At 59.9% G+C, this 11083-nt stretch overlaps 2 protein-coding genes and 1 long non-coding RNA gene across 4 annotated transcripts; 1 reads left to right on the top strand and 2 right to left on the bottom strand.

The window, feature by feature from the left end:
- Positions 1-251: 251 nt before the first annotated feature.
- LOC147824029 (interferon lambda-2-like) lies at positions 252-1679 on the bottom strand. The gene is made up of 6 exons (XM_087191371.1): positions 1670-1679; positions 1391-1572; positions 1015-1092; positions 612-755; positions 432-518; positions 252-350 (listed from the first exon to the last, which is right to left on the bottom strand). Exons 1-6 carry the CDS (start codon positions 1677-1679, stop codon positions 252-254), a joined length of 600 nt encoding a protein of 199 aa, XP_087047497.1.
- A 1566-nt stretch (positions 1680-3245) lies between these two features.
- Positions 3246-7044, top strand: LOC147824028 (uncharacterized). 2 transcript variants are annotated; one of them, XR_015443087.1, is made up of 4 exons: positions 3246-4546; positions 5776-5866; positions 6231-6400; positions 6505-7044. It is a non-coding gene; the product is annotated as an uncharacterized LOC147824028 (long non-coding RNA). The 2 variants fall into 2 exon arrangements; XR_015443088.1 differs by lacking the exons at positions 3246-4546; positions 5776-5866 and adding an exon at positions 5911-6035 and having other exon boundaries at positions 6214-6400.
- On the bottom strand, positions 4946-6470 carry LOC101698799 (interferon lambda-2-like). The gene is made up of 5 exons (XM_087191160.1): positions 6189-6470; positions 5770-5847; positions 5380-5523; positions 5200-5286; positions 4946-5117 (listed from the first exon to the last, which is right to left on the bottom strand). The coding sequence occupies exons 1-5, from the start codon at positions 6447-6449 to the stop codon at positions 5019-5021; spliced, it is 669 nt and encodes a 222-aa protein (XP_087047286.1). The 5' UTR covers positions 6450-6470; the 3' UTR covers positions 4946-5018.
- Positions 7045-11083: the final 4039 nt, after the last annotated feature.

The raw sequence follows: 11083 nt of genomic DNA, 5'->3' as shown, positions 1-11083 counted from the left end.
TTTTGGTACTGGGGATCGAACTCAGGTCCTTGCGCTTGCACAGCAGGCAGTGAAACCACTGAGCTAAATCCCCGGCCCATGCACAATGTTTAAAAAGGTAGAAAAATAAACATTTAATTGGATGTGAGTTGGAGAATCCAACACACAAATAAATACATCAATAGTGGCTGGGTGGGAATAAGTTAAGGCAAGTGGTTGAGGCAGAAATGACACGAAGGCTTCCATGGCAGGTTGCAGGGCAGGCCGGGGGCTCAGGCACACAGGTCTGGCCTGGCCACACATCTCAGGTCCCGGGTGAGCAGGCGGAAGAGGTTGAAGGTGACAGAGGCCTGGAGGCAGCCAGGGGACTCCTGTGGGGACACAGAGAGGGCTCAGGGGCTGCCCACGGCCTGGTCCCCTGATGCCCGAGACATGGACCCCTGGTCCCTCACCTTCTTGGTGGCCTGGTTGAGCCGCTGCAGCCATCGGGACAGGAGGTGGCTGTGGGGCCTGGGGGCTGCTGTGGGCTGAGCCGGGACCTGGGGGGCAGAGAGGGCACTGTGAGCTGGGGCTGGCACACAGGGAGGGGGGGGTTCAGAGCCCAGGAGGTGCACAGCGGCCTGAGAACTCACACAGGCCCGGAGCTGGGAGTGGATGTGACGCAGCGTGCGGAGGGGCTGCTCCAGGACGTCCTCCAGGGCTGGGTCCCTCACGGAGCCCAGCACCTCCAGTGTCAGGGCGAGCTCAGCATGCAGGGCCACCACGCGCTCCCACACCTAGCAAGGACATGGGCACGGGTGAGGGTCCTTGGGAGAGAGAACAGAGGAGGGCAACAGGAGAGGAAGACAGAGAGGTTTAGAGGACGGGGACAGGTCAGCAGACAAGTGAGACTGGGGAGGAGGGAGTGGGACCCAGCACCATGGTCAGGTTGGGGAACAGGTGATGGAGCCCCAGGGTCGGGCAGGGCAGGGCAGGACAAGGAGAAGGTGAGGGCAACAGATAGGAGGCAATTGGCTGGGCCTGATCCCCACTCACCTGCAGCCGCCGCAGGTCCCAGGCCCTGGGGAAGAGGCGCGAGCTGCACCTGGAGTCCTTCAGCAGGAGCCGCTCTTCCTGCACAGCAAGGGCACAGGTGACCTACCCAGGAGGGCGAGGCGGGGCCAGTGCAGTGGGCTTGGTGGATGGTTCATGTAGGAAGGTGGCGGGTTCCATCCCAGGGATGGCAGAGGGGCCTCCCCTGCAGGAGTCACAGGCAGCCAGATGCAGTAAGAGCAGGACAAGGGGCACAGCAGTCAGGGCGGAGGTGCGCCCAGCTCAGGGAGGTTGAGGTCCACTTCCTGTCCATTTGGGGTGGTGACACACACAGGGAGGGCTGGAGTGCAGCTCACAGAGGGGGAGCAGGGAGACTCACAAAGGCATCCTTGGCTGACTTGAAAGCCTGTAGCTCTAGTGGGGACAGAGACTTGAACTGGGCCACGTGGCAGTGCCTCGCATCTGAGGAGACACTGAGGGCACTGGAGACAGGAACTGCCCCTGTCCTGGTGAGCACCATGGCCATCAGCAGCAGCAACAGCACGCAACCTCCAGCGGGGTCTGTGTCACAGAGGGACAGCAAGGAAGGTGACGTCGGGAGCCCAGGGCTGAAGGGCCATGGGGAGGGGACCCTCATGGACCAGGCTGTGCTTCTCACCTGGCTTCATCCTGCTCTCCCTTCTCTGTCGCAGGTGGAGACCCAATGTGCACTGGAGGCTGCCAGCTCTGGTGTCTACCTCAGCCGTTCTTGGAGCCTTGAGCCTCAGTCTCCCGTGTGGATCTCGGCCTGCTGCTCTGTGACAAGTGTCTCTCGGTGTCCAGCTGTGTCCACAGTGTCACTGCTGCCTCAGTCCCATGGTGCTGCTTTTATCCTGGACTGAGGGACAGTCCCTGGTGATGTGTGAAAAGTGAAGACAGAAAAAGAGCCTTACACTGCCGCTAGGGGAGCCCCAGCTGGGAAACCCAGAGGGGGCGGGGCTCTAGTCAGGTGAGCAGGTAAAGGAAAGAGAAAGTGCCCCGGACTCAGGGCAGCTGGACTGCAGGTGGGATCTGAAAGGAATGCTGGAATCTGGGGCAGGGGCTCTGCGAGGGGTGGGACCTAGCATGTTGGGGCTCAGGAGGCCTGGAGTGCAGAGAGGGACAGAGGACTGGCCTTGTGCAGGGCGTCCCTTGGGGTGGGGGCTACCTCAGGCCTAGAGCTTGGGTGTGGGCCTGGGAGGGGCCACCAGAAGGGGCTGCAAGGTGTGGGAAAGTCAGAAGCAGAAGCCCCAAGAGAGAGGCACGGCTGCCCACCCTTCCCCTCCCACCTTGCTCCTGAGAGGGGTGGTGGGAGGTGGCTGAGCCCCCAGAGCTTCCTTTGCTGTCCATGCTGAGAGGGACCCAGGAGTAGGAGGCTCTGCGGAGGAGCTGAAGTGAGGACAAGGACCTCGGTGACCCAGGCTGATTTGTGCCTAATGCATGCCACAAGGCTTCAGCAGCTCCAACCTTGTGGCAGACGCCATTGAAGCCCTCAGGAGAGAGCAGCAGGAAAACAAAAGAAATCTGCACAGTGGTGCAGTGGAGAGTTTTACCAGGCAAAGTTGGTGGAGCCTCACCGGGCTCTTTGTATCCTGTCTAGGGAAGTAGAATGAAGCAAGGGGAGCAAGACAGCTGGAAGGAATTTGCATTGGGTAGAGTGCTATGGAGAGGGTATCTGCACCTATCATGGTGGTGCAGGCCTCAGATTCCAGCACTCTGGGAGCCTGAGGCAGGAACATTTGACGTGTGAGCCTGATCTGGGTAACTTCCCAATTTAGGGAGACCCTGTGTCAAAACAAAACGCTCCCGCAAGGAAAACTGAGCCATGTTTTCTCTCACATTTGTGGAGGCCTCAAGTCCAAGCCCAGCATCTGGAGCCTGAAATCCAGTGTGAGCAGGTCCCACACACAGGGGTTGAAGGGAGCCACCTACCTTGCCTCTCCCACCCTAGAACCTGCCACGCCCTTCCCTGAGGGTGTCTTCACTCCATCTTCAGGCCCTCCTGGCCCCTTCTCCCCATCACACTCTGGCTGAGGTCGTGTCCCCCTCTGCCTCCGTGTATAAGGACCCCTGAAATGGCACTGGGCTCACCTTGGAGACCCAGGAAAACCTCCCTGGCATCATCCTTGGCTGAATCACATGATCAAACCTTTTTTTTTTTTTTGCAAATAAGGGAATATTTCCACCATCCTCATTCCTGAGCGCTTTGGAGGGCCATTTTGCAGTCTCCCACAACAATGTCCACCCCAAGGATCACTCAAGTATGGAGCACATTTCCACCACACCAAACTGACGATGGGCTGCATCTGCCATGGGAGGCAGGACGATGGACCCTGGGGTGTGCCATGCCCCGACAAATTGTTCCGTCGGGGTCTGAAGACACGAGGAGTGGAAGGACAGGACCCTGAAGGTGCTGGATCAAAGGTCGGCAGAGACGAGGTGGTTGCATTACTCTGAAGGTTACAGGCCCACAGGTATCCAAGCTGGGGCCTTAAAAGCAAACTTATTTATTATCTCACAGTTCTGGGGCTGGAAGCCGAGAGTCAAGGCATCGTTGGAGCTGTCTCCCTCTGAAACCAGGAGCAGAGATTCTGTCCTCGGCTCTTCCCAGCATCTGGTGACTTGTGGGGCCTTCAGAGCCTCTTGACCCATAGCTGAAGCTGCACACTCTGCCCGTGGTCTCCCCACGTGCGGCTTTCCCTATCTGGGAAGGACTCTGGGCAGGCTGAACTAGGGCCCCCCCGGATGGCCTCAACCCTGACTGCGTCTGTGAAGACTGAGTCCCCTGAGGGCACATTCCCCGTTAGGGGGCTGGGACCTCCACACGTCTTTGCTTCAGTGTTGGGGGGGACATAACGCACTCATGACTGTGGGAAGGGAGAGTTGATCGAGGTGGGAATACTCTCCCATCATGGAGGATGGCAACCCCAGCGAGGACCCGCGCAGATGGGCTCGCGTGCACAGAAACCATGAGAGCCTGTACAGCCTGGGCCCAAAACAGCAGGAGATTGCTGGGAAGCCGCTCAGAGGACGGGGAAGCCTGGGCTCATGCATGACCTGGGGCTGGACACCTCGGCTACATGGACCATGGAGAAGCTGGAAGACTAATTGTGTATCCAGAGAAAGGAAGAGTGGGCCAGGAGAGTGGGTCATCCGGATGCTGCAGCTCGGCTCCCTGCGTGGGCCGGGGCTGAAGGCCCAGGATGCTGGTGTGAGCTGGACTCCGGACAGCAATGGGCCCCAGGAGCTGGAGAGAGGAGAGGCAAGGTGCAAACATAAGTTCCGTAAGCAGTGGAGGCAAATGCCAGCAGGGAACAGTGCGATAGCCTCGGCCACCGGTGAGCCTGACCTACACACAGCAGTGGAGACCGAGAGAAGAGCAGGGAGCTCCAGACATGAGGGGCAGGGCAGCGAGAAGCCGTGTCTGCATCCCATACCGAGGAATCCAGGCCGCCTGGTCCAGGGTGAGGCCGGGTGCCAGCAAGAGTCCCGGCCGCCCTCGAAGCCTCCACACCTGGTCAGTTTTCCCTCCCATATCACAGGATAACCGGGGTCCCTAGGAGAAATGAACCCAAGATGTCACAGCAAGTGTGTCCCCTAGTGGTCCTCAGCCCTTCCCTAAACAGGCCCATGACCAGGTCGCTGTAGCTGCTAGCTCGTACTGGCTCATGAGCAAAGGAGCCTGAACCGCACACCCCGCCCAATAGCCAGACGTGCAGGGCTATGGACACTGGACATGTGACAGCATGCATCTGCCCTAAGGCTTTATGGAGTTGGTGAAAAGGAATCCACACGAACAAACACGAGGCACTCGAGGGCCTCTTCCTCACTGTTTAGTTGCAGAAGGTTTTCATTGAATTGGATATGAATTTGAGACATCAACACACAAATTACAGAAGTAGTGGCTGGGTGGGAATAAGTTAAGGCAAGTGGTTGAGGCAGAAATGACACGAAGGCTTCCATGGCAGGTTGCAGGGCAGGCTGAGGGCTCAGGCACACAGGTCTGGCCTGGCCAAACATCTCAGGTCCCGGGTGAGCAGGAAGAAGAGGTTGGAGATGACAGAGGCCTGGAGGCAGCCAGGGGACTCCTGTGGGGACACAGAGAGGGCTCAGGGGCTGCCCACGGCCTGGTCCCCTGATGCCCCAGACATGGACCTCCTGGTCCCTCACCTTCTTGGTGGCCTGGTTGAGCCGCTGCAGCCATCGGGACAGGCGGTGGCTGCAGGGCCTGTGGGCTGCTTTGGGCTGAGCTGGGACCTGGGGGCAGAGAGGGCACTGTGAGCTGGGGCTGGCACACAGGGAGGGGCGGGGTTCAGAGCCCAGGAGGTGCACAGCGGCCTGAGAACTCACACAGGCCCGGAGCTGGGCGTGGATGTGACGCAGAGTGTGAATCGGCTGCTTCACGATGCCCCACAGGGCCTGGTCTGTCACCGAGGCCAAGACCTTCAGTGTCAGGGAGAGCTCAGCCTGCAGGGCCATGGGGCGCTCCCACACCTGTCAAGGACATGGGCACAGGGAGGGATCCTCGAGACAGAGAACAGAGGAGAGGAGGACACAGGGGACTGGGAGAAGGAACGGGTCGGGCCACAAGTGAAAAACCACATAAGGGGCCAGGATGGGGAAGAATTGATAGAAACCTGTGCAGAGGGACGGAGAGGGACACAGGAGAAGGCCAGTGGGCCAAATACAAGGCCGATGTCTGGCCCGACTGAGCGCTGGCTGGGCCTGATCTCCACTCACTTGAAGCTTCCCTAGGTCCCAGGCCCTGAAGAAGAGCCCCGAGTTGCAGGTGGAGTCCTTCAGCAGGCGCCGCTCTTCCTAGACAACAAGGACACAGGTTAGCTCCCCAGGAGGGTGTGGGGACAGTGCGGTGGGGTTGGAGGATGGTTCATGTACCAAGGTGGCAGGTTTGATTCTAGGGGATGGCTGAGCCACCTCCACTGCCGAGGACATAGTTGACCCAGTGCACTAAGAGCACGAGAAGGTGCACAGGAGTCAGAATGGAGGTGAGCCTACCACACGGAGGGTGGAGGTTAAACCTGTCTGGCGAAGTTTGAGCTTAGCCAGCACAGGGAGGTCAAGGTTCCCCTCTTAGACCTGATAACACATGGGGGGCGGGATGGAGTGCAGCTCACAGAAGGGGCAGAGGGGAGACTCACCAATGCTTCCTTGGCTGTCTTGAAGGCCTGCCTCTCTTCTAGGGACAGAGATTGCAACTGGGCCACGTGGCAGCCCCTTGCATCCGGGGAGACACTGAGGGGTCTGGGGACAGGAACTTCCCCTGACCTGGTCTGTACAGTGCACAGCAGCAGCAGCAGCAGCAGCACGCAACCTCCAGCGGGGTCTGTGTCACAGAGGGACAGCAAGGAAGGTGACGTCGGGAGCCCAGGGCTGAAGGGCCATGGGGAGGGGACCCTCATGGACCAGGCTGTGCTCCTCACCTGGCTTCATCCTGCTCTCCCTTCTCTGTCGCAGATGGAGACCCAATGTGCACTGGAGGCTGCCAGCTCTGGTGTCTACCTCAGCCGTTCTTGGAGCCTTGAGCCTCAGTCTCCCGTGTGGATCTCGGCCTGCTCCTCTGTGACAAGGTGTCTCTCGGTGTCCAGCTGTGTCCACAATGCCTCTCCTGCCTCAGTCCCATGGTGCTCCTTTTATCCTAGACTGAGGGACAGTCCCAGGTGATGTGTGTAAACTTAAGACTCAGCCTGACGTATTCACTGGCCACTAGCTGTGCCCCGGGCTGGAGAAGCCCAGAGGGGGCAGTGCGATGACCAGGTGAGCAGGAGGAAGGGAGAAGACTGCCCAGGGAATCAGATTCACCTGGCTGGAAGCGAGTTCAGTGAGGAACCCTCAGCACTGAGGCAGTTTCAGCACATAGGGAAGGATTGGGACAGCTAGGTCTGGGATGCAGAGCTGGATAGGGGCCTGAAGTGCAAGATGGCATAGGCAGGGAGGGAGGAAGGTGCCCCCCAGAGCCCACCTGTTTCCTGAGAATCAGAACCTTCCCAGAGGGCTGGGTGGGGTGGGAATGCGGCCCAGAAAGTAGGCTGCCTTGGGAGGGGCTGAAGGGGGAAACCCCAAGATTGAGAGTGAGAGTCTGTCCACCCTTCCCATCTGCCCCTGAGAGGACTCCTGGGGAGGTGGCCCATCCACCACAGATCTCCCTTAATTGTCTAAGACACTGAGGACCCAGGAGAATGAGGCTCTGCTCTGGAATTGCAGTCACACCAAGGGTCTCAATGAACCAGGCTAATTTGCAACTAAGGTCTTCATCATTTAACAAGGAGTTTTCAGCTCCAGCCTCATGGCATATAGTGTACGCGGTAATGGGATAGAGCTTTGTAGGGAGCGAATCCTGAAGCCATTGTTCTTGGAGCTTCCCACTCCAACTCTCTTCTTTTCCCCACTGATAATGTCTGGGAGGGACGCACACTTTCAGTCTCTTGGAGCTCTGATTCCTAAAAATATTTCCTAAGGAAGGGCGGGATCGGCCCACCTCACTGTCCAGTGCATTGTCCAGCCTCTTTCCAAGGCAGGGCCTCAATGCTGGTTGTAGGAGCCTTTGCACCATTGTGGTTGTGCAGTGTCACAGGCTGCAAGTCACACTCACACCTCCTCCGTGTGTGTGTGTGTGTGCACGCGCACGTGTGTTGCTGGTGACTTTCACAGGCCTTGCGCATTCTCAGTGTGTGCTTTACCACTGCGCTCCTCCTCCCACCCTGTTCCTCTTAGAGGGCAAGTTCACTTAAGGAAGAACTCGGGCTCTGGAGCAAAAGAAGAGCAGATTTCATCCTAGTTCTGACCTGCGGGACCTTGGGGCCTTGGGAGCTAGGTGTGCAGTGAGCTCCAGAGATTGCCACCCACATGTTTGGATGCAAAGGAACAATACAATGGCCCATTTATGCAGGAGGGAGGAGAGCACCCTCGTCTCATTGAGGAGGATAGTGAGGCTCTGGGAGAAGCCACTTGCACAGTTACACTCTGATCAATGACATCACCGATTTGCCAGCCGGGCCCTTTTTGTTGTAGAGTGCACCTCAAAATGATTCTAGGGAAAACAACCAGGACAAACGAGACAGTGTTCAATCGCTGTAATAAATTAACACCAGCAGGCAGAAGAGGAAATGCCCACGGGATTTTCACAAATGCGAGCAACACACGTGTAACAGTATCCACAGATGACAGCAACAGAAGGCTCTTTCGGCCTTGCACTACCACGGCCCGTAGGAAGGCCAGGTGTCGTGGTGCTCGCCTGTAGCGCCAGCACTCGGGGGAGGCTGAGGCAAGAGGATTGCCGTGAGTTCCAGGCCAGCCTGAACTACACAGGGAGACCCTGCCCCACACCAAAAAGAAAAGAAAGTCAGAACCAAGGAAATGGGCGCCTCTGCTGGAGACCCAAAGCGACAGCTTCACAGAATCTCAGAGGAGTACGGACAGTTCACATCGCGGCTTGGGACCAGCAGCTGAGGGGCGAGATTCCCGGTAATCCCAGAAGCTGGGACTGATCTTCACGAGGCGGAGTCAGCCACGGTTGCGCCCAGAGCTCCAGTCGCTTTCTCCACGCGCATCCTGGCCCAGCTTCGCGCAACTCAGCCCAGGCAAGCAGCGCTGCTTCCCTGGCACTGAGGTCTCTGGTTCTGGAAAAGTTCGCGTGCTTCCTGTGTCCAGCGCAGGTGCACGGAGGTCTGGCCAATGGTGACAGAGAGTCTCTCGCGCCTCAGTGTCCATTGGCTGAGCGACACGCCCATCCCGTGAGCTGCAGCCAATTGCTGTAGTGGAGTGTGTGAGTCCTGGGGAGCCCGACAGCTGTCAGATGCAGGGCCCAGAGGTCGCCACCAGCCTGCGGTCCCGCGTGAGCAGGCGCAGGAGGTTGAAGAAGACAGTGGTTTCGTGGCAGCGAGGCGAGTCCTGGAACACGGGCAGGAGGCCGAGTCAGGCTTCGCCTGGCCCAGAAACTGCCCTCCGGTGTTCGAGCCCCGTGCTCTGTCCCATCCCGCCCCCTCCCCCGGGGTGTCCTGCTGCCCGAGCCTGTGCCCCGGCATGGCACTCAGCGCCCTTGGCAGCTTGGGTCGCCTCCTTCGCGGTCGGTCGCGGGGACCTCCTCCAGGAGCCTGGCCGGATCAGCTGCAGCTGGAGGGGGGATCCGGATCAAGGAGGAGTCCAAGGCCGCAGCGTCCCGCCCAGGGCGGCCCCCCGCCCCCCGCCCAAACCCGGCTCTCTGCGGCCCGGAGGACAGGAGTCTGGCGCGGCCGGGTTCCTGCCTTGGGCGCTCAGATGCGCCAGGCGCGCGGGCCCCGGGGGCCTCAGCGGCCAGGGCACGGTTTCACTCACGCAGGCCTCCACGTCCCCGCCCGCGGCCGCCAGCAGCTCGAGGGTCGGGCCGGTGCCCGGGAAGCGCTCGGGGCTGCGCAGGCTGCTCAGCACCGCCTGGGCGTCCGCGATGCTCCGGGCCACGCGGCGGAGGCCAGCGCAGGACTGTGGGACCCGACAGCAGTTAGCTGGCTGGCTGGCGCCGGCCCGCCCCTCCCACCGGGCGCGGCCTCACCGAGGGCCGCGGCGGATCCTTCGGAGCGCGCACCGAGTAGTTGCGCGGCCTCCAGCTCGGCCTCTCTTCCTCCTGTGGCACAAGCGCGGGTGAGGCGGGGGCTCCTCCCGGGGCCCTGGGGCGGCCTCCAGCCCTGCCCGGACGAGCCCCGATGGCCGCCGACCGTCTTGCGCGCTGTCTGCGCCAGCGCCTCTGGGAAGGCGCGAGCTGGCGCTGACCTGCACCCTGCCATCCTTGGGCCAAACCCTGCGCCCCAACACGGAGCTGGGTCCCCTGCGGGGCCCTCTCCTCCCTGGCACACAGCCGGCTTCGTGCTTCTAAAGGGACACAGAACTCGGGAGCCCGAGATAGGAGCTGTGCCTTCCGGGCCGAGGACACAGTGTCCCTCAGTACAGGGCCCCGTGTCTCCAAAGCTGGCGGGTCCGGGCTGGGCTCGCCGTGCCAGGGGGGCGGGGGCTCACTCACATAGCTGTCCCTCAGCGCCTTGACTGCTGCCAGTGCCCTGGGCTCCAGGGAGTGGTAGTGTGACAGCAGGCAGTGCCTGGGAGCCACCATGCCTCGGTCTTCAGCCACCCTGAGGTTCTCAGCCATGACCAGCATGCACATGACCCACAGCCCTGCGGCCACTGCGGCCACTGCGGCTCTGCCACTGGGCTGCATCTCTGTTCCTTCAGGCAGCAAGGAAGTCAGGGAGTCAGGGACCGGGCCTGTCCGGGTCAGTGCCGCTTCTCCTTCCTCTCCCAGAGGACTGATGCTTGGGTGCACAGGGACATGGCTCCCCACGGTCCGGGCTACCCGCTTTCCTCCAGCTACTTCCCCCACTGCTCACCTGCGGTGGCCCCTGGGTGAGTCGCGCTGCCACGGGGCCTGGCCTCCACCGTCCCCGAGGAGGTGTGCAGAGTGCTGTCCACCTTGGGCAGTGGTACCCGCCCCAGCCATGGTGGCTTTTATGGGCCTGAATGAGAAAACAGTGTGCAACCGGGCTTCCCTGTCCTGGGGATTGCCCTTTCCAAACGTCCGCGCTGGCCCCAGGCTCTGTGGTATGTGGGCCAGGGAGTGAGGACTTTACCTGAGCGGTCCTGTGCCAGGGTTGGCTTGGACCTAGGCTTCAGCTCCCAAGTCGGTTTCTTTCCTCTCGAATGTCTCACCTCTCTCTCTGCCTCTAACTGTTTTGTCATTTCTTTTGTCCCACAGTCATACCCACCATTCTTTTGGGGTTCATTGTTTCCCATGCTCTGTTCTAAGTAACTGATGTATACGTATCATCTCTTTTCAATCTCAACAACCTCACAAAACCGACATTCTATGTTCACTCCACTCTACACTTGGGACGTGGTGGCCCTGTATCCCAAAGGTCTTTCCCAAACTACACAGCTATCAAGCAGCAAAGATGCTCTTCGAACCTACACACTGTCCAGCTTCAAGGCTGGTTCTTTCATGTCATTATCACCCAGAAGCTTCTAATGCATTTTCTCCTCATTTCTCCGTCTTCCTTTCATTCCATCTCTC

This window comes from Heterocephalus glaber, unplaced genomic scaffold (genome assembly GCF_053883595.1).
Source record: "Heterocephalus glaber isolate CG9 unplaced genomic scaffold, H.glaber_assembly_v1.0 deba00001561, whole genome shotgun sequence".
NCBI lineage: Eukaryota > Metazoa > Chordata > Mammalia > Rodentia > Bathyergidae > Heterocephalus > Heterocephalus glaber.
This window is presented reverse-complemented; position numbering and strand designations above follow the sequence as displayed.